The sequence below is a fragment of the Zymoseptoria tritici genome, chromosome 9 (assembly GCF_000219625.1).
Source record: "Zymoseptoria tritici IPO323 chromosome 9, whole genome shotgun sequence".
Lineage (NCBI taxonomy): Eukaryota > Fungi > Ascomycota > Dothideomycetes > Mycosphaerellales > Mycosphaerellaceae > Zymoseptoria > Zymoseptoria tritici.
Genome location: NC_018210.1, coordinates 110,732 through 136,055, shown reverse-complemented (window position 1 = coordinate 136,055; position 25,324 = coordinate 110,732). Strand labels below are relative to the sequence as shown.

The following is a 25,324-nucleotide window of genomic DNA, read 5'->3' as shown; positions in this document are numbered from 1 at the left end:
TATTGTGAGTTGTGTGCTTGAGGACTTTAGCCAAACCTCTGTGAAGCCAGACCACTGACAGGATCTCCAAAATGATAGTCCGCACCAACCAATTTCCGCCGCGAAGAAATCCACATCGCGGGTCTCACGCCCGAACAGTAAACCTCCCTCTCCCCTCACGTCCCTACTCATTTACTAACAGGAGATCGGACAGAGAACACCTAATCCGCCAAAAAGCCTCCTCCGACGCCCAACGCCAATGGACGTCCCTCTCCCCACTGCGCTCCCTCCCCCCCGAGTCCTTCGCCGAGCGTCCCGTTAAGCCGAAAATCTCCTCGCCTACGAAACTCACCACCCCCAACAGCACCGACGACAACGGGGTAATGACTCTCCCACCACCAACATACGAAGAATTCACACAACCCCGCTCCGCACCTTCCACCCCTTCCCCCACGGTCGGCGGACCACCGAAAGAAGGAACCGCACGACTACGCGAGAGAATGCGAACTCAAAGCCGACGAGTGAGTGGGAATTTCGTGCCGGGGAAGAGGACGAGTGGGAATTTTTCGGGGGCGAGGATTTTCGCGACGGGGGATGGTGCGGGGAGGACGGTGTCGGGCGGCGGGAGTGGGAATGTGCAGGGCAGGGCTGTGTCGGGTGGGAGTGAAGGGCTGGGGTTGACGGGCGTGGGGAGGGGTGCGGGTGAGGTGACGAATTTCGCGTTGCCGAGGACGCCACCGCCGGCGGTGGAGCGTGTTGATGAAGAAGAGGTTCTGTTGCAGGGGAGGGAGGGGAGGATGTAAGGGTTCTGATGGTACAGCTGTGGTGTGATTACGAACGTGTTTGAAAGACCGCGGCGTCCTCGCTCGTGTTGCCGTCAGGGATGGATTAGCGTGGGATCGAGGATGACAGCAGGCGAGGTGAAGAGAAAGGGATCGGCAATAGCGACAGCAGATGCGGCCGGAAGGAGCGAGCTCATCAGTGTAATCATAGACGATAAAATACCTCTAATCGGGAGCCCTTCTCGCTTACCATATCCCCATGATGTTGCCGGAGCATGGCTAGAACGAACAGTTTCGATACTGCGCAGAGAATTGAATCAGTCTTTGCTTGCATTCGCGGTGCTATACCAGCGCGGCTACCTTTTTAAATGCTCGCAATCGACACACTGGCCTGCATGCTGGCGGTCTCTGCGTGTCGGCGGCTTGAGCGGGCCTCGATTGCATGTTGCAACCCTGTCCAGGCATTCCTGTGCGGAAGTGTGCGCTCTCCTCGGAATGCCCTTAGCCGCCAGTCTTGCTGCCCACGCCACGGAGGCTGTGCAATGTTCATCCCTCGTGCTATCATTCCACTTCACGCCCACGATCTTCACGTCTCATCCATCGCCTCCCCATCACCCAGACCCGGAGGTAACCGACCCTCATTGAACATCTTCTCCAACTTCTGCACCTCTGACAACGACTTTGCCTTCTGCACCAAAATCTGAAACCGCTTCTTCTCCTCATCCGTGACCTTGAACTTCGATCCTCCAGAAGCACCATTCGCCGTAGCAGAGACGCCAGGTCGTCCGAGTCTGTTCGATTTCAGTGCGAGGATGGATTGTGCGAGTTCGGTGGGAGCGTCGTGAGTGCCGAAGAGTTCTTTCGCGGCGCGGCGTTCGGCGTCTTTGACTTTTTGGAAGTCGAGGAATCGGATTTGCGGACAGCGCCAGAGGAGCCAGTAGCGGTAGTTCTGTTGTAGGGTGAGAGTCGTCAGCGTCTGCTGTCCGGACCGATCTTCGTACTTCTGTTACTGCCTACCTCTTTTGATGCGACCGGATTGCCGATCAGGCTGATGTATGTCAACTTTGCAAAACCTTGCAGCGGATCAAGATCGACGAGTTCGCTAAGAGCATTCTGCGTCAAGACCAGTGTGTGCAAATTCGGTACGCTCTTGGACATGGATTCGGAGATGGATGAAATGCGGTTCTGCGCGCATAGGAGGGATTGCAGTCGCGGTGACAGCGGAAAGTTGGCGAGAGTCGCAATGGCGTTGTCGGTGAAGTCGATACATTCCGAGTCCTGTACGAAAATGGTGTGAGCACATGGGCTTCCCATCGAGGCAAGCATTGATACTAACCTTTGCGACACCCAAGTTTTCAATACTGGGGATTTTGTGGCCTTGAAGAAAGCACATTTTGTATCAACTAGCTCTTCATATCGCGTGTAGAGTATCTGTCCTTTTCAGGGCATCGTCTGGGGTGTATTCGTACCTCGTAGGTCGAGTTCGCGCTCGCCGAGTGGATTGTTGTAGGAGAGAGACGCCTTGATCAGCTCCGCCGTGAGCCTCATCTTGGTGGTGTCGTCGTGGAGGAGTAGTCGAAGGGCAGTATGAGAATATCTGTATGGTCTTGTCGAGTCTGTACGGCGTGGTGGAAGAGTCGGCGCAAAGTGGTTGGTCGTGAAGATGTTCAGTAGCACGTGAGAAGAGAGAATTGTGGTCGCTTCTGCATTGTTGGATGAGTCAGCAACGACTTCCTCTTAGTTCTACCTTCCATCTCACTTCGACTTCACTTCCAAACCTCCACCCTCCAACAACGTCCACTTTCGACACACCGCATCCTCCAATATGGGCTCCGTCGTCATCCCTCATCTCGTCACCGGTTGGCATGTCGACCAAGCTATCATGTCCGAAGAAGACCGCCTCGTCGTGATCCGCTTCGGACGAGATTGGGATCCCGACTGCATGCGCCAGGACGAAGTGCTCTACAAAATCGCCGACCGCGTCAAGAACTTTGCCGTCATCTACGTCTGCGACCTCGATCAAGTGCCCGACTTCAAGCAGATGTACGAGCTGTACGACACCGTCACGCTCATGTTCTTCTTCCGCAACAAGCACATGATGTGTGATTTCGGCACGGGAAACAACAATAAGCTGAATTGGGTGTTGGAGGATAAGCAGGAGCTGATTGATATTCTGGAGACGATATACAAGGGTGCGAAGAAGGGGAGAGGTTTGGTGGTGTCCCCCAAGGACTACTCGACGAGGTACCGGTACTAGGTGGTGGTATTGTGGGAAATGGGTATGGCACGAGAGGATGACACGGGCACAAAGCTTTCCAGCAGAAGCTCTGCACTTCAGCTCAAGGTCATTTGAGTTGACCAGCAATTCTGCAAACTTGCAGATCAGGATTTGGACGCCGCGCACCACGAGTATCGTTCGGACTTTAAGGAACGGAAGTGATCATGGGTGTACGTGGCTGGCTGGTGCCCGGGTCTTGCTTGATGAAGAATGGCGTTTTGGTGATCTGGTGCGACACGGTTTGTCTTCCGCAAACTGCAAATCGTTCTAGTATCTGATGGCTAATGCATTATGATCTTTCAAGAACTCTTCTTGTCGTCTGTGAGTATTGCCATGATCTCATCTGTCTGTCAAGGGTCTCGTTCGCTTCATCGTCGTCACGGTCCTTCCTGGAGCACTGCACTGGCAACAGCGGTCCATGCTATCCGCATGCCTCTTAGTCTCTCTCAGGGGACCTCTCAGGCGAATCATCCTCACCAGTCCCCTGCACCTTGACCGGCACTCGAACCGCCCGACCAGCAAGGGCGCCTGACTCGCGAACCGGCATGCCCGCACCGCTCTCATCGCCGGGCGCATACCGAACACCCCCATCCCTCCTATCCACTTTCTTCGACGCGCTGCCTCCCCTGGTATTCTTAAGCTTCAGCTTAAACCCACCCGTCTTCCCCTCAACAGGCCTGGCAGCGGGAATCTTGAACGGCTTCAGCGCCCCCACCCCATCCGGCTCCTTCTTCCACGCCTCCACTCTCCTCCTTGCAATCTCCCCTTCCTTCTCACCCCTCTCAAGCGCATCCCACGTCTCCGCATGCGCTTGACTCGTCGGCGACCCGGATCGAGGCTTGGTGTAATCCGCTTCCCAGGCTAGTTTGGCGCACTCATGACAGAAATAGTGGTCCGGCTCTTGCGCTCTTCCTTCGAACATGTCGCGCACGCCCATGCAGACGACGTGTTGCCAGTTTTCGCAGGCTTCGCATTTGGCGGAGGTGGTGGAGCCGGGGAGGAGAGGTCGACCTGCTCGTTCGGGTGGGTCTGATTGGCCGCAGAGGCAGGATGTTTTGTCGGGCATTGGGATGGAGTTGAGGCGTTGCGCTTTGGAACCCTTGGTGGGTTGGGTTGTGCTCTTGACCTGTGGTTTAAGGACAGAAGGCATGTTTGGACAGCGCATGCGGATATAGTCGGCGGGAAGGCTTCGAGAGGTTTGCTGCCTGGTGAATTGGCACTTCGAGATTTCTCTGGTGGCATGTGAATGACACGGTAACGTCATCTTCATGAGGAGGTGAATGACTTGTGCTCTGTGCATTCGCTGACAATTTCGGGGTTGTTTCTGCAGTTTGGCTACTGAGTACTTGATGTGCTCTGCATGGTGTATTTGCCTGCTTTGTGCCTGCTTTGCGAAACCTTTCGTCTGGTCAGCTCTACGTCGTCACCGATTTTGCGATGATCCATTGGCTCATGCAAACACCCCATGTGCCGCTTATTTGAGCCAGTGGACGACGCCCGATCCTTACTCGCAATCTTGGAATCCTCCTCGTTATCCGGCATAAATCAACAGAAATTCCATTCGCTACAAGTTGGCGTATCGATCTCTCGATTCCGCATGTGAATAGACCAGATGTCTGTGGCTGGCAGTGCGCGATTGAAAGCGGCGGCTGCCCTTTGAGCTGTTTGCTGCTTCGTGGTTTACTGATACGGCAGCCTCTGGGCTGGTGAAGAGGGAAAGAGAAATGTCACTTGACATTGCTTCGAGGCATGGCATTGCTTCAAGCCAAGGGGGTCTTGTGAGCCAGCGGAAGATACCAGCGACGTCAACGGTCTGATTCCGCCGCCTTCGCTAGGTCATGATCGACAATGCCGAGTGGAAGACATGTGGTGAGTTCTCTGGCACGACATGGAGACTGGTGGTTCCGCCTGCTGAAACGCATTAAACCGCGTTCACGTCATCGGCGGTGCAGTCAATGTCCAATTCATGACCTATGTTGTTCATTTCTGCTGACTCTGCGCTCTCTATCGCAGTATCGAAATCGACGAAACATGTCTTGTGGCCCCAAAGTCATGCTTCGGCCGCCTTATACATTTGCTACTGTTCGTGCCGACTCTGGCTCTTTGTTGCAGTGTCCTCGGTGTTTCCAAAACTCCATTGCCCTTCTCGGCTGCCCTGTATCTCTCATCAGACTCAAAGTGTCCTCCCGTGGTATCCCCAATACGGCTTGCGCTTCGCAAACTCCGCGGCGCCGAGTGCTGCCACATACTTCGGATTCACACCATCCTCCACCCACTCCGGCATCTTCGTCAAACGCTCTCCCAAGACCTCGCGAACCGCCTTCTTCATTTCCTCGTCGGCGCCGAAGTCTCCGTACATGATCACCTTCGTGGGCTCCCAGATGTGCTCGAGGAAAGGTATGGTCAGGAGTCTCCGCACACTTGACCAGTACACTTCCGGCGTCTGGTGCTCCAACATCTCGGTGCCAAGGCTGTAGTCGACGTATGGATGAGGGACGACGCCGTCGGCTGTCTCGACCGCGGATGACAAAGACACCTCGAGCGCATTGGCGTAGTAGCCCACATAGTAGTAGACCTCCAAGGGGAGCGTTCGGTGGTCTGGTGTTCCGAGGCAGCTTCCGTTGCTGGTGTAGGGTTGGCACAGTCCCAGCCCGTGGCCTGCAAGCACGGAATTCTCAGGAAACAGTACCGGCTCTCCTGAGTATGTGAAATCCATGATGCGCACGTACTCGAGTCCGACGACCGAAAAGGCTTCTCGAATCAGGTTGGAAAGCGGCGGAACGGGTTGATGGACCCCGGCGTCGTGCGCTGGCATGCTTGCCGACGCGGACGCGATGGGCTGTCCGAGACGGTTAGCTGAGGCGGAGGTAAGTGAGCGCAGCATGGCCGCAAGGGTGGATACGCAAGATGCGCAGTGCGGGAAGTCGGGCTCGGTTGAGACTTTGATCATGAGAGCTCGCCAGGTCTGGTCGCCTTCGATGCGTGCAAGCGGGATGTTCGAGCCGTTCGTGAAGGACGCGGCAGCGACACTGAGGGCGAGAAGTGCTGTCAGATGATGCGCAACGATGCTCGAGAAGTCATGTACTTACCCATGCGAGGGTGTAAAGTCGAAGCCCACGGAGAACGCAGGCTCAGTTCGCAGGGCGGGCGGCGAGATCTGAGCGGTAATGTCTAGCTGCGGCTGAAGCATCGGATGTTGGGCAGCGAGTGCCCATCTGAGGAGGTTGACCATGTTGGACTTGGGATGAGGCCCGCGCTGCTCTTGTTGAGATTGGTAAGTGTTGACAAGAACTTGGTACAGTCTGTCGAATTCAGGTTTGATATTGATGCCTGCGCCTAGAAGGGCGTTTGCTGTGCCTCCCATGTGCGACTTTAGGTTTGGCTACTTTTAGCCGAAGCGCCGGGACGACTTTCATTCACTTGCCATCGGCGCTAAGCTACCCAGAGCTCGAGGTGCTGCGGGACAACAAAAATTCACTGGGTGCTCAAGATGAACAAGTCTTCGCTAAAATAAATCAGGATCTCCCCAGGTCGCTCAGAAGTCAGCTGTGGTACGCTGGGAATAGTATCGCGAACGGAGTGCTGAACAGTGTTTCTCCGAACTGGCAGAGCATCCCTCAAGCCATTCAACGACCACGCGGATCAACTCATAGATGCATGCTACATCAAACGCACTCGCGAAGAGGCATGAGAAGGCCTGCCATTCGTTACGGCCGTACAATCTCATGCGACTCCTGCGCGGTCCCAACATGCTCCCAGCGCATATGCTGGCTTTTGACAGAGCAGGAATCAGAGACAAGGGTGAATGAGTCCCGATCACATGCTTGAGACAGGAACACGACGCAGTCCTCACCGCCACGTGGTATCTATCGCAGAGCAACCTACTCAAACTCTCTCCAACATAAACTTCCCCATCTTCACTACAACACCACATACCACCGCAGAGATTCCAGTATGGCGGCTTTCATCAGGACTGCGAGGGGTATGAGGAGTATCTTTGACTCCGACTCGGATAACGCCCATCCCATATCGAAAAGCTCCGGGCAAAAGCGTAGGCGTGCTACCTCTTCAGTCGACACACCACCACCTCCTGCGGCGCCGCTGATCAAAACCGAATCTGAACCACCAGATCAGAACGAAGCACCCCCTCCGAAGCGCCGCATAAAGAGAGAGGAGTGCGTGTCCTGCTGTGTCGATGTTCCAGCCAATCAATTTCCAAAGAGACCTCACGACGAATCGACGACCTCGTGCCGCGCTTGCCTCTCATGCTGGTGCCAGCATCTTCATTCACAGTTGGAAAGCGTGGACCACGACAAGCTCAGCTGTTTGGGCTGCGAGAGGATTCTCTCTACGCAGGAAATCATGGACATTCAGGCCCGCTTCAAACGCAAGGATAGGGTCGAGCCGAAGTAGGTCACCTTCCACTCCCCTTTCATGGCCCGATCTCGCACTGACTGACACTTCTAGATTGCAAGAGAAGGCAACCATGGCTTTCCTCCGCTCCCAGCCGGACTTTGTCTCATGCCCCTCTTCGACGTGCAAAGACGGCGCCTCTATGGCCGACGGAAACATCTTCACTTGCCGCACCTGCCAGTATCGGTACTGCTTCGCCTGCAACGTCCCGTTCCACGAGGATGAAGGTTGCCAGGAGTTTCAAGATCGCATCCAAGAGGACGAGAGAAAGACACTGGAAATTGCAGAGTCGTTGGAGGAAGTGAGCCGTACGACAAAGCCGTGCCCAAAATGCAAGGTACCCATCCAGAAGGGTAAAGGGTGCGACCACATGTCTTGTAAATATCCGTCCGCGTCGAGCACATTAAGATTGGTGCTAACAGCTACAGGCACCAGATGCAAGTACCAGTACTGCTGGTTGTGCTTCGCAGAGCAGCGGGACATCCTCCGCATCGGAAACCACATGCACGAGAGAGATTGCAAGCATTGGCGCCATCCTTGAAACCTGTCGGTCATAAAGGGACCTTCGATCGACTTCAGACTGAGGTCAGGCTGCGATTGAACTAAAGGTACGCAGTGTTGTTTGCGGTGGCATTGGTCTCCAAAGGCATTTGGGGTCTTTGATCATGATGAAAGCGAACACTCAGAATTGTAGCGAGTGCGAGATTGTTACTTTACACCCGAAGCGGGAGAAAAGCCTTCCAAAGGAATGTGCTCTGGTCTACTTCTCGTCCCTAATCTCTTCGATGCTTGCATGTATCCAACCGAAACCGAAACAAAAGCTTTAACGAATGTGCTGGCCCAAGTCGCGAACTCAAGGTCTTCAATTTCCGCATACATTTGATCGACTCCCCCAAATGACTCGCCCTTCGCTCAGGCTCCTGGGGGCGTTTGGCACTTGACTCCCTGTCCGAGCTGAGATGAACGGCATGTCAGCTGACCACGCAATGGAAGGGCCCGAGCAAGCGACTTACGACCACCGTCAAGCAGCATCTAGCCTCCTGCCCTTGGGCCGCGCAGATGGCGACGAAGTGCTCGCCACTGGTAGGGGTCTTTGGAACTGGAAGGTCGTTGGAAGTCAGACGTTGTTCGGCCCGACGCGGGTCAGCGACGGCACCCTGCGACTAACCGGCAGCACAGTTCAGCTCTAGCAACCCGTCGAGGTTGGCCGAGCAGCATTCGGCGGTTGCGGAGAGGCCGGTGCCGCATGGCAAATAGAAGTCTGCGCGGCGGGAGAGGGAGTCTGCGGGCATGGCGACGGCCATGGAGGCGAAGAAGAAGGTAGCGAAGATGTGGATCTGCATAGTTGGAGAACAGTTGTTTGGTGTCTTAGGTGCTCTTCAGTGTTGGTTGATGGCCGGTACATTATTCCTGAGGAGACTCGCGAGCATTATATGGCCCATCCCCCGGCGCCATTGATGCTTCGCGACATCATCTGTGCAACGAACGAACGACAACGCCAGTTCGTTTTGCCATACCATTCAGAGATCCCCGAACTTGTGCCAATAGGCGCCGAGCAAGTGTGACTCTTCTTCCGAGATCTTCGAACATTGTGGAGAAAATGGCGTCCAAGCATTGCACGAAGTTGATCGTGGAACCCTGATCTGAAAGCGATCGAAGATCTCGAAGATCCCGAAATTTTCGACATTGTAGATCTTGACCCGTTACTGTCGTAGAGGAGTTCTTCTCCAGCTCTCGTTCGCTGATGTTATAACTCGTGTGTTCGTGTGGGTTCCGCAATGACTCTAGCGGAAAGCAGCGCACCTCACCGCCACGTCACTTGTTGCACTTCGGAGACACTGGAGCCGATTTGCGCGTTCGGGCTGGACTTTCTTGAGAGAGGTGGAGATCGGTGGGTGATGGCGGGTCGAGGACCCGGTAGACTCTTTTGCAAAGATGCGGCAATGATGCATAGATGGCCATGGATGGGGGTTTGAGTGGCGACACGCCATGCGGCGTTCGGCGATGTTGGAATATTCCGAGGTCGGTTCGTATGACCTGCACATAGGTCTTTGGTCAGAAGACCGCTCAAGATTTGAGCTGCGGTCGACACTGCCAGCCCTTGAATGCGATTCAGGCAGAAAATGAGGATTCAAGCAACCAGGGCGTCGTACGGGAACTCTGTGAGCCAACGTCGTAATTATTCGGCCTTCGTTACAGCTCGGATCGACCGAAGACATCTACTTATCTTTACTCTTCCCGAACCCAAAATGATGCTTCTTCTTCTTCTCCTTCTCCGCAGGCGCATCTTTCGTCAACTTATTCCCTCCACTCGGACTTGCGGCAATCGGTGCTGCTCCATGACTCCTCCCCGCCGGTACACCATCCTGACTTGCACTGCCATTCAAACTCATACCCGCCATCGTCTTGCTCGGCGGTGCATGATGCGCCGGTACCTGCGGCGGAGCATGATGCCGTTCCTCTCTCCTTGGCTCCTCATCTCGCTCGAAAAGATGTCTTGGAGCTTGCGGCTTGGGCATGTCGGCTGGTATTCTGAGTTCCCGCTTATCCCGACTGAGATCTCCAACTTGTCGGATGAACAGCGCGGGAGTCATCATATGGCTTGTCACGAGGAAAACTTCACGATTCGTTTTCGCGCCGGTCTCGTAGCAAGCTCGCGATTCGGAGTAAGTTGCGCCACCGGCCATGAAGACGACGACTCGCTGGCGGGTGTCTGCGGATACGTTTGAGCGTGCGCGGGCCCAGGTTGGTTTTGCGGCGCGGAGGGAGGTGGCAGCGGGTTGGAGGTCGTCGGAGGTTTCGAGTGGGGGTTTGGTGTAGGGGAAAACGACGGTGTCGAGGGAGGAGGCGGCGTGGGCTTCGAGAAGGTTTTGGACGGCGGGTTCGTACCGGGAGAGAGCGTACTCTTCTTGTGCGAGAGTGGAAGGGGGTTTGCTGGCGAAGAGAGGAGATGGCACGGGACGCGAGTCTTTCAGATTTCTGGCGGTGCGGGCGCCGAGGATGTCCAGATTTTGAATGACCTCTGCATTTTGGGGTGGGAGTTGGGCGTGGGCGAGGAGCTTTTGAAGATCGGCGGGGACGAGGCCGTCTTTGTAGAGGAGGAAGAGGATCAAGAGGCGGAGACGGTCGGTTGGTGTTATGCCTTCTTCGTCTAGCATTCGGATGACTTGGTCGGCAAGGCCTTTGGGCTTCTTATAGTCCTCGTCCAAGCCGGTGGCGAGTATCTGGCGACATTAGTAGGAGTGCTAAAAGATGTCAAGAGGAGAACGCTCACCTGCTCCACTGATGCCAGATCGGGGAGTTTGAATTTCTGAAATCGATTCATGCTTTCTTGCGCCATGCTGAGATGCAGAGCGTACGCCTCTTTCAGCTCTTGAAATTGCGGAAGCCCTGCCAGCATGTCTTTGATCGCATTCAGACTCGTGGCATCCCCTGATTTGGTGAAGTTGGGGTTCTCCTTGATGAACTTCTGAAAATCTGCCATCAAAATCTCAATCGTATCCTTCATATGTCGGTGTCTGTTCTCCACCCAAATCTTGTCCTTTTCTGTTATCTCGACATCTTTTTCTTGCTGGTCTGGTTGTCCTTCGTTGACGAGTGTCCTGTATGTGACTTTGTCACCTTCTTTGATGGGTAAGAGATCGTGCGCCATGGCTTGGTAGGTGAATTCGTGGAGAAGAGGAGCGAAGAGGTCCATGGACCGGTCTAGGATGTACAATGCACCTCGCGGTCGACTCGTTACTGGAGGAAAGTCTTCGTGGAATTTGGCGTACAAGTCTAGCTCGTCTTGAACGAAGCGTGCGAGGTGTGAGCATAGGACAGCGGCTTCGTGTGTGGGTGCCCTTGCTCGATAGTAGCGTATTGTAGGATACTCTCCGAGAGCCACGCATACGCCGACGATCTGATGATCCGTCAGTGGGAGGATACATCATGCCACTGGTTGTACCAACCTTTTGAGCGACATCCTCCATATGCTGCCTGACCAGATGGTTGAGTCCGGGGTGGAACAGAATCGGGAAGCTGTAAGGATCTCGGAAGGTGACCAGGTGGGATTCTCTCGGGAAGAACTCGACATTCAGCACCTTGAACAAGGCGATTTGCTCTCGAGCGACGCTGGACTTGTCTATGCGATCGCGTAATGACGGATGTAGTACTGTCCGCGCATATCAGCTGCTGTCCTTCAGTCCACAGCGTCTTGGCCAGGCATCCCACTCACAGCTCGTCCATACTAGATGTGCTCTTTTGTACTTTCTCTTGTCAAAGTCGGCCATGACGCAGTCCACAATATGCGGCTGCGGTGTGAGGAGATATATAGCATCGACATCGCGGTTCGTAGGTCTTCGATCGGTAATCTGTTCGATGTCTGGAGGAAGTCAGGCTAAGCTGTCCGGTCTCAAGGAGGCTATTGAGGAAGCAGACGTACTCGTGATATTCTCGTTCAGAATGGTGTCTTGCTCGAGCACATTGTCGATCAGGCGTCGACTATCGGGATCCACGACGAGTACTTTCCACTGCGAATGGCTGTTAGGTATGTGCGTCCGTTGGTGCCTGAGATGTACGGCATACGTCTCCTCGTGTTATGTGCCGGATCGTATTGAGGAGGACTGGTAATTGTCAGTATAGTCTTCCATGCCATTGACTAGGCGGCAGAACTCACTGTCGCGCTGAGCATCGAGAATGGACACGACCATAATGAAATGCTACCGAGAGGCAGGTGGTGTAGACGGCGCATGTAGACCAAGAGGGAAGGAGTGCGACCAGGGTCTGAAGCTAGCGGTCGGTGAGATTGAAGTGAATGAAAGAGAGAGGATCTCTTTGAGCATGTGAAAGTCGCCAGGCCAGGCACAGCTCTTTGCTCCTTGCCCTTTGGTTCAACTGACGTCTGTTTTGTCGGCGTCGGCGTGGTAGGAGATCGGCGGCCGCGGTACTGCGAACTATACGAGAGCAATGGTCTTAAATATCATCAACTTTTTGAAGGTAAATGCTATTGACCGACGACATTGATCGAACATCCATCCCATCTCAGCTCTTGCCAATGCTTGCCTCCGCTGTAAAAGGTAGCGGCAGTAGCATATGCATACGATGCGCCTACCGATCTCGCCTTCTCTCCCTCCAACAGCAACGACTCCGCTCCACCTTTCCCGCTCGCCGCAATGATACTACCGCCAACGGCATCCCGATTCGATACCATGTCAAAGCCACGGACTACGACAATACGTCAGGAGATCGAACACGAAGAGTTGGCCCAGTCAAAACTGGTGTCGTGCGACGTCCTTCGTTTACTCCAGCGCCGGATCTGCAAAAATGGGGACTAGACGATGGCTCACAGAATCGGAGGAATGAGGAGAAGTTTCGATTTGCATTGCTGGCGGCGCTCGATGCGTTGGAAGATGACCTCAGGAATGTGCCGGTCCTGGACAAGCTGGTGGACGCTTCCAAGGGGGAAGCTGGCAGCAAGGCGAAGGTCTTCAAGAAGCTGTGGCGATCATTCAAGGACGGGGTATTGGGAGCAGCGGGCAGTGTCGCAAAGCATGGACGTCATGGGAAAGGCAAGGCGAGCGAGTTTGCGGCCGTGTGTGATGATCTGTTCCTGGCGAACCGCATACGCGGAAAGAACGGCTTGGAGGAGCGGATCAAGTACGCCTTCTACGGGTACGTTACGGGATCGAGGTTCACTCCTTCGGACATCAGGAATCAGAAAGATCTGGCGGACTTGAGATACCCCAGCGAGTGGTTTCCTGCAACCAGGAGGAGACCACGAGAGATCCATCTGCACGTCGGCCCAACCAATTCTGGAAAGACGTATCACGCCCTGCAAAGGCTGGAGCAGGCCGAGTCTGGTTGCTATGCAGGACCTCTACGATTGCTCGCTCACGAGGTGTACACTCGGATGAATGCCAAAGGAGTGCCATGCAGACTGGTCACGGGAGAAGAACGGAGATCTGCTGAGGAAAGGCCGGCGGCGACACAGGAGCAGCCAGGAAAGGCAGGCGAAGTCGATTCCAACCTTCACCGCTATCTGACCTCGTGTACCGTCGAAATGGTGCCTCTGAATACAAAAGTCGACGTTGCGGTCATCGACGAGATCCAGATGATTGGCGACCCGGACCGAGGATGGGCGTGGACCAACGCGCTCCTGGGAGTGCAAGCGAAGGAGGTCCATCTCTGTGGCGAAGAGCGGACAGTGCCATTGATCACCGAGATCTGTGCCAGCATCGGCGACAAGCTGCATGTCCACCACTACCAACGTCTCAGTCCGTTGCAGGTCGCCAGCACATCACTGAACGGCGATTTGTCTCTACTCCGCAAAGGCGACTGCATCGTCAGCTTCTCTGTGGTGGGTATTCACGCTCTTCGACGAGAGATTGAGAAGCGGACTGGACGGAAGGTCGCGATTGTTTACGGCTCGCTACCACCGGAGACTCGTGCTCAGCAGGCCAGACTATTCAACGATCCGAACAACGATTATGATTTCTTGGTAGCCAGCGACGCCGTTGGTATGGGCCTCAATCTCGCCATCAAGCGCATGATTTTTGAGTCGTCAAGCAAATTCGACGGTGTCGCTCGCGGTCCCCTCAGCATCGCCGCCATCAAGCAGATTGGCGGACGTGCTGGACGTTTCCGTACCGCCGCTCAAGCAACCGACGCAGCCGCCACACCCGAAGCTCTCGAAAAAGCCCGAGCCGCGCAGCCCACCATCGATCCTCATGGTGTCTACATAATGAACCGCGCCGGTGACGTTCCCGACAACATCGGCCTTGTAACCACCCTCGAGGACTTCGACTATTCCGTCGTCTTATCCGCCATGCGTTCCGAACCCGAACCTCTCGCCACAGCCGGCATCTTCCCTCCCACGCCCGTCCTGGAGCGCTTCGCCTCTTACTTCCCACCCGGCACGCCTTTCAGCTACATCCTCACCCGCCTCCACGAACTCTCCCAAATGCACCGTCGCTTCCATCTCTGCGGTCTGCGGGATCAAGTCTGGGTCGCCGACCTCATCGAGCCCGTCCAAGGGCTGACCATCAACGACCGCAACATGATCTGTGCCTGTCCCGCTGCCAAGGGCGACATCGAGCTCTGGCGAAAACTCATGCCCGCATTCGCGCGCTGCATCGCTACGGGAAGTGGCGGCGACGTCCTCGACATTGAGGAACTACCTCTCGACATACTCGATGAAGCCGACACCATCACCAGAGAACAACTCAAGAAACTGGAACAATTGCACAAGGGCCTGGTGGCGTATCTGTGGCTCAGTTATCGTTTCGCGGGTGTGTTTCGCACTAGACCGTTGGCTACGCATGTGAAGGGATTGGTGGAGGAGAAGATTGAGTATGTGCTTGCGAATCTCAATTTGGACGCTAAGAAGAGACGGGCGATGCTGCAGCAGAAGGATAAGGCAATCAGAGAGCAGGCGATGCGGGACGCTGCTGCCGCCGCTGCTGCTACGGGAGGCGAAGGCGAAGGTGAAGGTGGAGTTTCGCCGGACATGGAAGAGAAGGATGGCCTCGAAGCACAGGATGCTGAAGAAGAGATGGCCGTCATCTCCGACGCGCCCTCGGACGGTCCGACTTCCATCGACATTGATGAGTTGATCACCGATGCTCTGGACACTCGCGAAGTTGCGGCCTCACCTGACCAATTCTCCGGAGAGGAAGACGTCGTGTTCGAGGAGCCTGACGCTCCACTCGCCGAGGAAGACTCTGTACCTGCTGAAGAATCTACAACTGTCGAAGAGTCCGCGACTGTTGAAGAGTCAACAGATACGCGACAGTCAGAGGAGAAGCCTGCAACCGAGCAAAGTCCCGAAGTTCACGACAACGCGGAGCCAGCACCGCAGGCTGCCACGGGTGCGCGGTAGAGCCCTGGAGTGATAGCATCAGGAGCATTGAAATCATCAGGAGGACTTCCAGGGTCACGGAGGTCTGCATTTACATGGGAGTGAGCATCAAACCAACACTACTTCTTGTACAATATTGTATTATACTGCATTGCGACGGTCCTCGTGGACGATCATGGAAGACATCATGTTGACTCTAGGTGGGGTTCATTTCAGAATTGACGGCTCGAGTTAACCCATAGACAGACAAGAAGGCGGCTCTTGTTCCCTTCGCTTTGCTCCTAACCTAGACTTTCTCAGACAAACCCTCGCACATCGCTCCAAAAGGCCGAGGCACTACCGTGGAGCTTCCCTGTCGTTTCCGGATCACATCATCGCGGCACGACCCATATCGAGACATATCCCTGCGAAGCCAAGATCTTTGCATTTAGCCGACCAGCCCTGAGACGTCAAGTCTGGACAGCAATTGAGGCACGGGAAGGATGCACGCAGCAGGATGATAATGCTCCCACGCTTCCCACCCGTTCTTCGGCTGTTTTCCACCACTACGAACGTCTTGGTGGAGCCGAGATGTTCCATTTGACGGCTGTCGATCAGCGGGGTATGGAGTATGGGGTAACATGCACGGCAGCCGCAAAGAACTTCCTATGGTGACAGTATAGTGAAGCTGCTTTGTGCTATGACGCCTCAATCGAAACCGCCGCAACACCTCCTGACCCTCGGTCGAAGGACTCCGTGAGCCGATCACAAGTATGGTTGTTCACGTTCGTCCGCGTTCAAGAATCGTCAACTCGGTCAAGCGAGGCGGATCCCACCCTCATGGCACGGACAGGGGACTGCATAGAAGCGATCTCTTCGGGCTTCACTAACCCGCCCCGCTCACTCCGAGACTGCCAAGCGCTGGACAAGCCGGATAACATCCACCTGTGGTTCAGGATTGCGTGAGAGCCTACAAGAACTCTTGCTTACCCCAGCCTTCACGACGTGGTTCGGTCTGTCGTGCTGGAAGCTTGCGTGATTGTTCACTTCAGACGCTGCCTGCTCGCCTGACTTTTATCTTTTTCGTCCATTCGCCAAGATGACTCTCATCACGAGGTTCATCCAGAATGAAGCGGCGAAGAATGATCCAAAGGAGATCTACAACTGGAGGGTGTATCTGCTCTGCGCCAGTGTGAGTTGAGGAATGAAGAGAGCAATCCCATGAGCAATATGCTGATGGCCTTCAGGCTTGCTTCGGTGGTATGCTGTTCGGAATGGACACTGGCATCATCGGAGGCGTCCTCAAGCTCGATCCTTTCAGAGCGTGCGTCTATTCTCCAACCTCAGGATAGCGCGGGATTCCAAACTGACAGCGACTCAGGAGATATGGTCTTCCCAAAGCCGGCGAGAACAAGACCCTGTCCGCTAACCTCGAAGCGAACATCGTGTCGACTCTACAGGCCGGATGCTTCGTTGGTGCGTTGGCGGCGTTCTATGTCGCAGACAAGCTCGGGCGACGCTTGGGTTTGATGATTGCTGCGGTGCTTGCGACTATCGGCGCTGTTTTTCAGGCGTCTGCGGCTGGGCACTTTCCTGTGCTGTATATTGGGAGGTACGACATGCTCAACATTTCTTGACCCGTAGGTGGCCTTTGCTTTCCGGCAGAAGCTGAACTCTCGCAGATTCGTCGCAGGTGTCGGTGTCGGAGCCGCATCGATGATCACTCCTCTCTATACATCCGAGAACGCCCCTCGAGCCATTCGTGGAGCTCTGACTGGCATGTATCAATTTTTCATCGTGACTGGAGTGTGTATTGCATTCTGGATCAACTACGGCTCTCTCCTCCACAGCTCCGGCACGAGGCAGTACGTGGTTCCACTGGCGTTGCAGGGTCTGCCAGCCATTCTGCTATTCTTTGGAATGCTCACCAGCAGTGAGACGTATGTGCGAGCCTCTCCCGTCATCCGTCAATATCCGCTGACACCTCGACCAGACCGCGATGGCTCGCCCGACAAGACCGCTGGGAAGAAGCTGGCGCCGTTCTCTCCCGCATTCGCCATCTTCCCCAAACCCATCCGTACGTCCAAACCGAGATCAAAGAAATGTTCGAGCAACTCGAGTGGGAGCGCCGAATCATCCGCGGAGCTCGACCCATCGATCTGCTGCGTGAGATGTTCACCATCCCCGGCAACCGCAAGCGAGCATTTATCACCATCGGCTTGATGATATGCCAGCAGATGACTGGTGTGCCACTCCCAGTCTTCCCACATCATGCCCACCATTCCTGACTCACAATCTTAGGAACGAACGCAATCAACTACTACTCGCCCACCATTTTCTCCAACCTCGGGCTCACCGGGACCGTCAACTCCCTCTTTGCCACGGGCGTCTACGGCGTCGTCAAAATGGTCGGCTGCGCGTTCTTCCTGCTCTTCGTCGCCGACTCTCTTGGGCGGAGGAAGTCCTTGCTCTGGACTTCCATCGCGCAGGGCTTGTGCATGTACTACATCGGGACGTACATCCGCATCTCTCCGCCTAAAGCGGGATCTGCGGTTCCCCCTGCGGGATATGTTGCCATTGTGGCGATCTATCTTTTCGCTACACTCTTCCAATTCGGATGGGGTCCGGTTTGCTGGATTTATGTGTATGTGCTTGAGCATCCCGATTGTGGCGTATGCACGGCATGCTGACGAGATTCCAAGATCTGAAATCCCCACCGCTCGACTCCGTGCCATGAACGTCGCTCTCGGAGCCGCGACGCAATGGCTCTTCAACTTCGTTGTAGCTCGAGCCACGCCCAATATGATCGCTACGGTTGGAGAAGGCGGATATGGGTGAGCTGGCATCCTTCCCTTCGCTACCATGTCGCCCACTGACAGTATCTTCCAGGGCATACTACATCTACGGCACATTCTGCTTCCTCATGTTCATCTTCACCTGGTTTCTCATTCCAGAGACGAAGGGGGTATCTTTGGAGAAGATGGATGAGTTGTTTGGCGCTGTTCCGCATGACACGAAAGAGGCGGATCTGGAGAGGAGTCAATCGGAGACTGCCCAGACTGCGGCGGATGGAGAGCCGAAGAAGGGCGAGGTGGAGATCACTGCTGTTGAGAGCAGTAGGTAAGAGCTTTCTGACTGATGTTTGCAAGGCTCCGTCGAAGTATCAGTCGATGAGGGACTCTCAACATCGGACCATCTCAAAATCGGACCATCTCAACGAGAGCATACACTCTGATGGCTGATATCGTATCGTAGGCAACAGCAAGCAGATCGCCAGGCGTAGTGAGACTTCTCTCAGTGCTTGACACCATGAATACAATTGTGCGGATGGGTGGCGCATTCAGGAACGCTGATTCTAATCTGGACGTCCAAGTCTACCGAAGCTGCTGACCATGTTGGAGCTCAAGATAGGGAACAAAGCATATCACTTGGTCTGGATCCGGATGCTGCTGGCAACTGCGGATCGCGTCCTTACCCATGGCTTCACCAGCGGTCGAAGTATGAAGGGAGGTCTTGCCGGGCAAGGATCAAAAGAACTTTCGCCCCGGGCAAGATTCGAGGCGGAGCAGGGCGCAGTACGTACAAGACACGAGATGGCTCAGAAGTTGGTCGTGGTCGTCATCGATCTACGTGCAGGCATTGCTGAAAACAGGCATGCTTCACACGAAAGAACCATGCTATCCAAGCTGCGGTGGTGTCTACAATGAGGCAGGTTCGGCTTTTGGTACACCGGCTTTTGAATCCCTCGCACAGCCACCGGAAATACGCGCACCGACGCGCACGGACGATTTAAGGTGCACAAACGTCGAATTCCGTCGCGACTCGTATCCTCCGTATCTATGTTGTACATGTTGTCGAATTCGCTCGTTTTAAGGTGTTTGTTTGTTTGTTTGTTTGTTTGTTCCATTTACGTCCTTTTAGAGTCCAAGACTATATAGGACGGCCTTGCGAACAAGGCAGTAGATCTATTTACAATTAAATTCTTTTAGTATTCTTTAACCTTAGGGGAAACCCCGTGCCTAAGGCAGGACCTGCAAGTAGAATCTGCTAAAGGACTTTAAAACAGCGCAAGACAAAGGAAATCAAACGAGTGTCGTTATCTGCAGCCGGGGCTACAGAATTTTCGCGCTATCATTGTCTATAGCCGGGGCTGCAGAATTTTCGCGCTAAGCTTTTTGTAGAATTTTTAGCGGATCCTTCCGCTTCGCACGCACGCTACAAATTCGAAAAAAAGGAGCGTAGAATGTAGTGCAAAAGCAGTACAGAATGCAGTGCAAAAGTAGTGCAAAAGTAGCTGTCTAACTCGCTGCCCCCTCTTATCCTTAATATGCCTTTGTAGAACTATATACCGCTTCTAAACGCATATAGCTACGTAGGTTAATTACAGAGTTATAGATTCTACCGAGTTCTAGCTCTTTAAAGTGCATATATGCTTCCTTCGAGGGCGACGAAGTCTCTAAAGAAGGGACATGCGATTTCGGTTCGGATTTCGAGGAGGTGCGCGTATAGGGCAGAATAGACTGCTTCTTCTTCTTCTTCTTCTCGTTCGTAGCGTAAAGGGCTATTCGTTCGAATCGTACCGTTGTTCTGTTATAGCTTGTATTTCGATAGGAGGCGTACCTCTAGGTCGTATTGTTGTTGTTGTAAGGGAAGAGGGATTAACGGCCTCTCCAATCCTCCGGAGGAAACTTAGCTCTACAACGACGGTATCGTCGCAGGTTCGTAGCCGGCACCACGTACAGGTGTTCCTCGTCGCCGACCTCGTTTTAAGGTGTTGTTATCGCCTTAACTACTACTCTTATACTAATCTCTTTATTCCCTCCTTACTATTGCCCTTCTTAGTGCGCTAGTTACTTAATTCGTCGCCGTTGTAGAGGAGCTATAGAGTCTCTTACTAGTGTTTAAATCGGTGCTCTTAATAATACTAAAGTCGGCGCGTTTTATACTAAGATAGTAAATGATCTATTATATAAGCTTCTAGAGGTTGTCGACGACGCGTTGCTCGATGTAGCTAGATTCGATAGTAGATTCGAGGTCGGTAGATCGGACGATAAAGGAGCTAGAGTCGAATGAGCCGGAGTTATTCCTATTAAAGGTATATTAGTAGAGCTCGTTAGACGCGATATTAGTACGCTATAGTAGTAGATTTAAGAGCGTTGCTCTTAGCTTAAATCGTAAGAGAACGAGGTTATAGAAGGCGCGGCTACCTTAGCCCTTAAGAAGGAGCTATTTAGTAATATCGATAATAATAAGGAGGATAAGAAGGTATAGAAGAAGAAGACGCGGATATCTATTAGCGTTAGCGCTATCTCCTTACGATAGAGTAGTGTTAATAGTAAGGGTAGAGCGCTACTACGACTACTACCGGATACTATTTAATAGCGCGATAGGCTCTTTAACGGACGCGTAGAGTAGATAACGTATAAAGAGATATACTTATATTAGCCTCTCGTCGACAACATCTAGAAGGGTAATAGTACGAGGGCATTAAGGACGAGATCCGGATTATATCGTACGTTCCGGTTTATCTATCGTTGCTATAAGCGCTATAATCCGGTGTCGAAGAAGATAGGCGTTCTACTCGAGAAGTAGCGCGACCGCTTAACGTATAGTAGTAAGAAGTATCCTACTACTATAAAGTTTACCTACTTTTATAAGCCTATCGAAGATACTCCTAAAGGTGCCGCTACTCTTAATAAGGAAGGTATACGTATTAACGGCGCGGCGTAGTAGCGGACTAATAAGAAGGACGCCTAGCTCCTTCGTCTATTACGCTAGACTCTCGAACGCCTCTACCCTAAGGACTACGTCGGCGATAGCGAGCCCTTCTATAACTACGACCTCGCGTATGTCGACCGGAAGAAGCTAAATAGCTTTATAACGTAGGTTGCCGGCGAGGAGGTAGCGCGTAGATACCGGCCGGCGGAGGTAAAGGCGAATCTCGTCGGTAGAGGTTTAGGGATTTCGGATAGTTACTAAATACTCGTAAACGCTAGTAGCGTACGATTAAACAATAAGAGCGTCTATAACGCCGTACGAGGCTTTTAAAAGAAGAATCTAGATCCTCGGTATTAGGGCAACAAACTAAGCGTATTAAAATAGGTGTCGGACATAGTAGAGTAGTAGTACGATTATAAGTTATTGTTTTTTAATTTCTTAATGTTAGTATATATAAGAAGGTCGGAATTTTAAAAGCTCCGGACTAAAATTTACGCACCGGTTTTTAAGTAACGCGTACGAATTTTATATCGACGGTAGTATTCGAGCAAAAGGTAGAACTAATTCTTATACCGGAAAGCTATTTCTACGCGTATAATTAGTTACGCGCGCGAAAAATCTTCCGAGAATTTAAACCTTCTTACTAACACTAATATCGTATATATAGGTAATTATCTATCTAAACACATTGCTAGCATTATCTACGAGGATAGTAGTACCTCTAATTGCACTATTTTCGTCCGTCCTAGCGGCCTTTAATTGCTACGGAAATACGGCTACTTTACGATCTACGACTCGACCTATAAGACGAATTACCTCGAACAAAAGCTCTTTAGCTTAATAATCCGCGACAGTACAAATACCTACCGAGTTTACGTATACTAGCTCTTAGCGCGAGAGGATAGTAAGATAATTACGGCGGCGATAAGACAGATTAAGAGCTAGTATATAACAATAGGGAACAAGAGGCTATAGGAGCCTAGATATATAATAACCGATAATTCCGGAGCTAAGCAAAGGGCTATATAAATAGCGTTCCGTAGCCTCGTTAATAGTAAGTAAGAAGTTACTTATCTTATCTACTATTAGCACTATAGTTAGACGCTCTAGAAGTAGTTTAAAGGGCGTAAGTATTCGAGAACTCTTAGTTACCTTTTAAAGGCGATAAGTATACGCAAAACGGAGGCTAGCATAAGGGACTTACTAGAGTCTACTACTACTTACCTACCTTCTAATACTCCTTAACAGAAGGTTAATTACATATAGTAGACTATGTAGAATAACCGTTACCTCTGGGCCTTCTACTTTCGCTATTACTTATAGACTCTACTTTAGATTTGTACGACGAGCAACCTTAAGAACTTCTACTCGCTACTTAAGGGCGGTAGCGGTACGAAGTAGAACATAAATTACTTCTCGCTCTGTAGTATCGCTAGCTATCTTTATAACGTAGTTAATACTATAGAGCGGCGCGCGGTAGTAAAGGAGTCTAAGGCGCGTACGAAGATTTATCCGACTACCTTACGACACCTATAGCTTAGGAAGTTCCCTTACACCGTTTAAGTCCTCGTTGCTAATAAACTAGCTTATAGTAAGATAGACGCTCTTACCGGAGCAACTAATAAAGATAGTAACCTACCTCCGAATCGATACGGCTACTCCTTTTACCTTAGATACCTCCTTATCTACCGCTACGTTTAGAGCTACTACCTACTCTATAACAACCTTACGACGAAGGACTTCGACTACTAGACGCACGAGTAGGAAGAGAATAGCTAGGAGGTATATTATACGAGTAGCCGCGTACTCGTTAATAAAGATAAGGAGGATAAGGAAACAACTAGCATTAGTCGACATACGGCGATAATAAAGGAGGCAACATAAGTAGTCCGCGAGCGATACTATGCTCTTAACGACGACGAATACCTTAACTCTATGCCTAGCTTAAAGGACATTGTCGTCGAGTATTAGCTTACGTAGTTATAGAAGGCTACCGCGCTATTTAACCGTAAGATAGTAAATTAGCTTATTACTAAGATCGTAGTGTCTCGTCCTTCGTAGAAGATTCTACTACCTCTAATACGCCCTTATATTACTACTATAGCTACGCTCGCGCCGAGCACCCCTCTTAGTAGTTATTACGCTAAGTAGAAGATTATAGTACCGCGCTCTTAGGCACTATAGTAAGTACTAGCTCCTACACTAGTAAACAACAACACTAGTAAGAGGATTAAATTAGACAATATAGCGGCGGCGGCGGTAGTAGTAATAGATAGTAAGGTAAGGTAATTAAGGTAAGAGTAGTAGATATTATATAGATAAATACTAACAACACTAACGACACTAACAACACTAACATAAGGGCAATAAGGGCGATTACCGCTATAAAAACGACCTTCTTATTAGCTTATTAAATAGCATAAACAATTGTATAGTTAGGTAACTACGGCAACAACACTAATACTACTAACACTACTAAAACTATGTATACTATCGACATAATGAACATCTCTTATACGAGCACTCGGAGAATACGCGCGCCGACGAAACGAGGTGATTGTGCACCTTAAATCGTCCGTGCGCGTCGGTGCGCGTATTTCCGGTGAGTGGCTGTGCGAGGGATTCAAAAGCCGAACCTGCCTTATTATAGACATCGCCCAAGCTGCCCGCGATCACTCCCTGTCGAGTTCTCGATCCTTGGAGTATTCTCCGGTCCCCGCAGGGATATCTACGTCCATGACGGTGCCGATGGAATGGACATCATACCGGTCTCCGGTGCTCGTGCTGTCTTGCAGGTCTGCCCCTTGGCCCTTGGAAACATTATAGCGTGGCGACAGAGTCTTCTGTCTCCCGTGTACATGTTGCGTCTGCCGTACACTTCCCGCTCATCGTCTGCCTACACGAATTGCAACATCGGCTCGCTCGTATAGAATAGACAAGGGCGGAAGGTTGCGGTGTGGACTTCAGGGATCTGGAGCTGATCCATACAAAGATTCGGGGCTGTGCACATCTGCTAGGGGTTCGAACGTCTGTTTGCAAGGAAGCGCATTCATGAAGTCCCGTCAGACTTTTCGCTTTGCAAAGGAAGCGCCGCCCAGATCACTGCGCCATGATTCTATAAAGGAGGGTTCAACTCTCCCGCATCACCATCGCCTTCTCTCCAAGCAGACACCAGAAACGTCCAGAGTTGCCTACCCTTCAACATCCGCCGACACAACAAACAATCCTCACCAAACGACAAGACCAAACCATGCAGCTCTTCCAGCTCGCCTTTGTGCTCATCACGGCTTCGACTGCGCTGGCACAGAGGTTCAATTGCGACAGCGGGTTGGGCTACGGTGCACACGGCAAATGCTTCTGCAACCCACCGCAATACTGCGATTCGGTAAGCCTTTTTTTTTCTTTTCTTTTTTCCTTCGACTCGACGACCGGATCCACTTCTCTTATTAACAGATCCTATAGGCGAATCCGTGCGTAGCCGGCGCATGCGAAGACCGACCTGATCAACAATATGCCTTCTGCTATTAATAATGGGATGGATGGATGGATGGATGGATGGATATCGAGGCAGCAGCATCATGGCGAGATCGGCACACGAGCCATAGCCGCCTGCGGGAGATTTTGGGAAACATGGCCGCGCAGTCTGGGAGGATGAGGAAGGAATCTGATCGAACGAGCTCTGTCTCTTTTTGTCACCTTCTCTTGCAAACTTCGCCTGGAGAGAGAGAGAGAGATATCAATGTATCGATCAGTATCAAAGCGTACATCGTTGATGTACTGTGCCACGGACCGTCCTCTGCTCTCAACCCGCATATCAACCGCGTGAACGTGAGGCACACCATCGTTATACAACGTCGCCGAGTACCTCAATGGTTCTCTTCGGGGCGGAGAAATGCCAGCTCGTGTCGGAACATACCTTGGCTGTTCAGCTCATCTTCCACGATAGTTCTAGTCAAGACTTCTTGTCCTGTACACCTCATCCTCCGAACTGTCGGTGATACCTTACGCAGCGAACGTCATCATCGTCTACGCGGTGATGTTGAAGATTAGAGCCAAAAAGTGATTGAATTCCTAACTACTACCTGCAGTGCCATATATATAGACCGATAACCGATATCGGATGCATGACTTAATGGCTACATTGTAACACTCCTACTCAAACGATATCGGCCTAAATAAACGCTAATAACTCCTACTTAACTAGTGTTCCGGCTGTCTCGTTAAAAACCTCGGTTAACTTTAAGGGAAAAAGAGTATAGCATCTTATCGACTTATCTCGAGCTCCTCGATCTCTTATATCTAGTGTTCCGCCTATTCCCTTCTTTTTAGTCGAGCCCT

General features: G+C 52.2%; 10 protein-coding genes across 10 annotated transcripts; 7 read left to right on the top strand and 3 right to left on the bottom strand.

Annotated features, from left to right (window-relative positions):
- Positions 1-461: 461 nt before the first annotated feature.
- On the top strand, positions 462-997 carry MYCGRDRAFT_82033 (uncharacterized protein; the record flags this gene model as incomplete). Its single annotated transcript, XM_003849797.1, has 1 exon — positions 462-997. The coding sequence occupies one exon, from the start codon at positions 480-482 to the stop codon at positions 780-782; it is 303 nt and encodes a 100-aa protein (XP_003849845.1).
- A 350-nt stretch (positions 998-1,347) lies between these two features.
- Positions 1,348-2,309, bottom strand: MYCGRDRAFT_48162 (uncharacterized protein; the record flags this gene model as incomplete). The annotated part of the gene is made up of 4 exons (XM_003849215.1): positions 1,348-1,710; positions 1,779-2,039; positions 2,098-2,138; positions 2,231-2,309. The coding sequence occupies 4 exons, from the start codon at positions 2,307-2,309 to the stop codon at positions 1,348-1,350; spliced, it is 744 nt and encodes a 247-aa protein (XP_003849263.1).
- A 277-nt stretch (positions 2,310-2,586) lies between these two features.
- MYCGRDRAFT_47771 (uncharacterized protein) lies at positions 2,587-3,018 on the top strand (the record flags this gene model as incomplete). Its single annotated transcript, XM_003849798.1, has 1 exon — positions 2,587-3,018. The coding sequence occupies one exon, from the start codon at positions 2,587-2,589 to the stop codon at positions 3,016-3,018; it is 432 nt and encodes a 143-aa protein (XP_003849846.1).
- A 2,656-nt stretch (positions 3,019-5,674) lies between these two features.
- MYCGRDRAFT_105632 (uncharacterized protein) lies at positions 5,675-6,135 on the top strand (the record flags this gene model as incomplete). The annotated part of the gene is made up of 1 exon (XM_003849799.1): positions 5,675-6,135. The coding sequence occupies one exon, from the start codon at positions 5,853-5,855 to the stop codon at positions 6,093-6,095; it is 243 nt and encodes an 80-aa protein (XP_003849847.1).
- Positions 6,136-7,401: 1,266 nt separating this feature from the next.
- On the top strand, positions 7,402-7,993 carry MYCGRDRAFT_95492 (uncharacterized protein; the record flags this gene model as incomplete). Its single annotated transcript, XM_003849800.1, has 3 exons — positions 7,402-7,448; positions 7,507-7,760; positions 7,875-7,993. 3 exons carry the CDS (start codon positions 7,402-7,404, stop codon positions 7,991-7,993), a joined length of 420 nt encoding a protein of 139 aa, XP_003849848.1.
- Positions 7,994-8,364: 371 nt separating this feature from the next.
- Positions 8,365-8,795, bottom strand: MYCGRDRAFT_95491 (hydrophobin-like protein; the record flags this gene model as incomplete). Its single annotated transcript, XM_003849214.1, has 3 exons — positions 8,365-8,406; positions 8,466-8,551; positions 8,621-8,795. 3 exons carry the CDS (start codon positions 8,793-8,795, stop codon positions 8,365-8,367), a joined length of 303 nt encoding a protein of 100 aa, XP_003849262.1.
- An 876-nt stretch (positions 8,796-9,671) lies between these two features.
- MYCGRDRAFT_110650 (uncharacterized protein) lies at positions 9,672-12,143 on the bottom strand (the record flags this gene model as incomplete). The annotated part of the gene is made up of 7 exons (XM_003849213.1): positions 9,672-10,676; positions 10,727-11,353; positions 11,403-11,605; positions 11,669-11,815; positions 11,876-11,963; positions 12,019-12,056; positions 12,110-12,143. The coding sequence occupies 7 exons, from the start codon at positions 12,141-12,143 to the stop codon at positions 9,672-9,674; spliced, it is 2,142 nt and encodes a 713-aa protein (XP_003849261.1).
- Positions 12,144-13,060: 917 nt separating this feature from the next.
- On the top strand, positions 13,061-15,310 carry MYCGRDRAFT_47262 (uncharacterized protein; the record flags this gene model as incomplete). The annotated part of the gene is made up of 2 exons (XM_003849801.1): positions 13,061-14,075; positions 14,130-15,310. Coding segments are annotated over 2 exons (2,196 nt in total), but the record flags the coding sequence as incomplete, so codon positions are not given.
- A 1,021-nt stretch (positions 15,311-16,331) lies between these two features.
- On the top strand, positions 16,332-18,392 carry MYCGRDRAFT_101121 (uncharacterized protein; the record flags this gene model as incomplete). The annotated part of the gene is made up of 9 exons (XM_003849802.1): positions 16,332-16,460; positions 16,516-16,592; positions 16,650-16,880; positions 16,951-17,208; positions 17,262-17,512; positions 17,570-17,912; positions 17,971-18,102; positions 18,158-18,269; positions 18,351-18,392. 9 exons carry the CDS (start codon positions 16,368-16,370, stop codon positions 18,390-18,392), a joined length of 1,539 nt encoding a protein of 512 aa, XP_003849850.1.
- Positions 18,393-24,183: 5,791 nt separating this feature from the next.
- On the top strand, positions 24,184-24,748 carry MYCGRDRAFT_82029 (uncharacterized protein; the record flags this gene model as incomplete). Its single annotated transcript, XM_003849803.1, has 2 exons — positions 24,184-24,371; positions 24,449-24,748. The coding sequence occupies 2 exons, from the start codon at positions 24,237-24,239 to the stop codon at positions 24,512-24,514; spliced, it is 201 nt and encodes a 66-aa protein (XP_003849851.1).
- Positions 24,749-25,324: the final 576 nt, after the last annotated feature.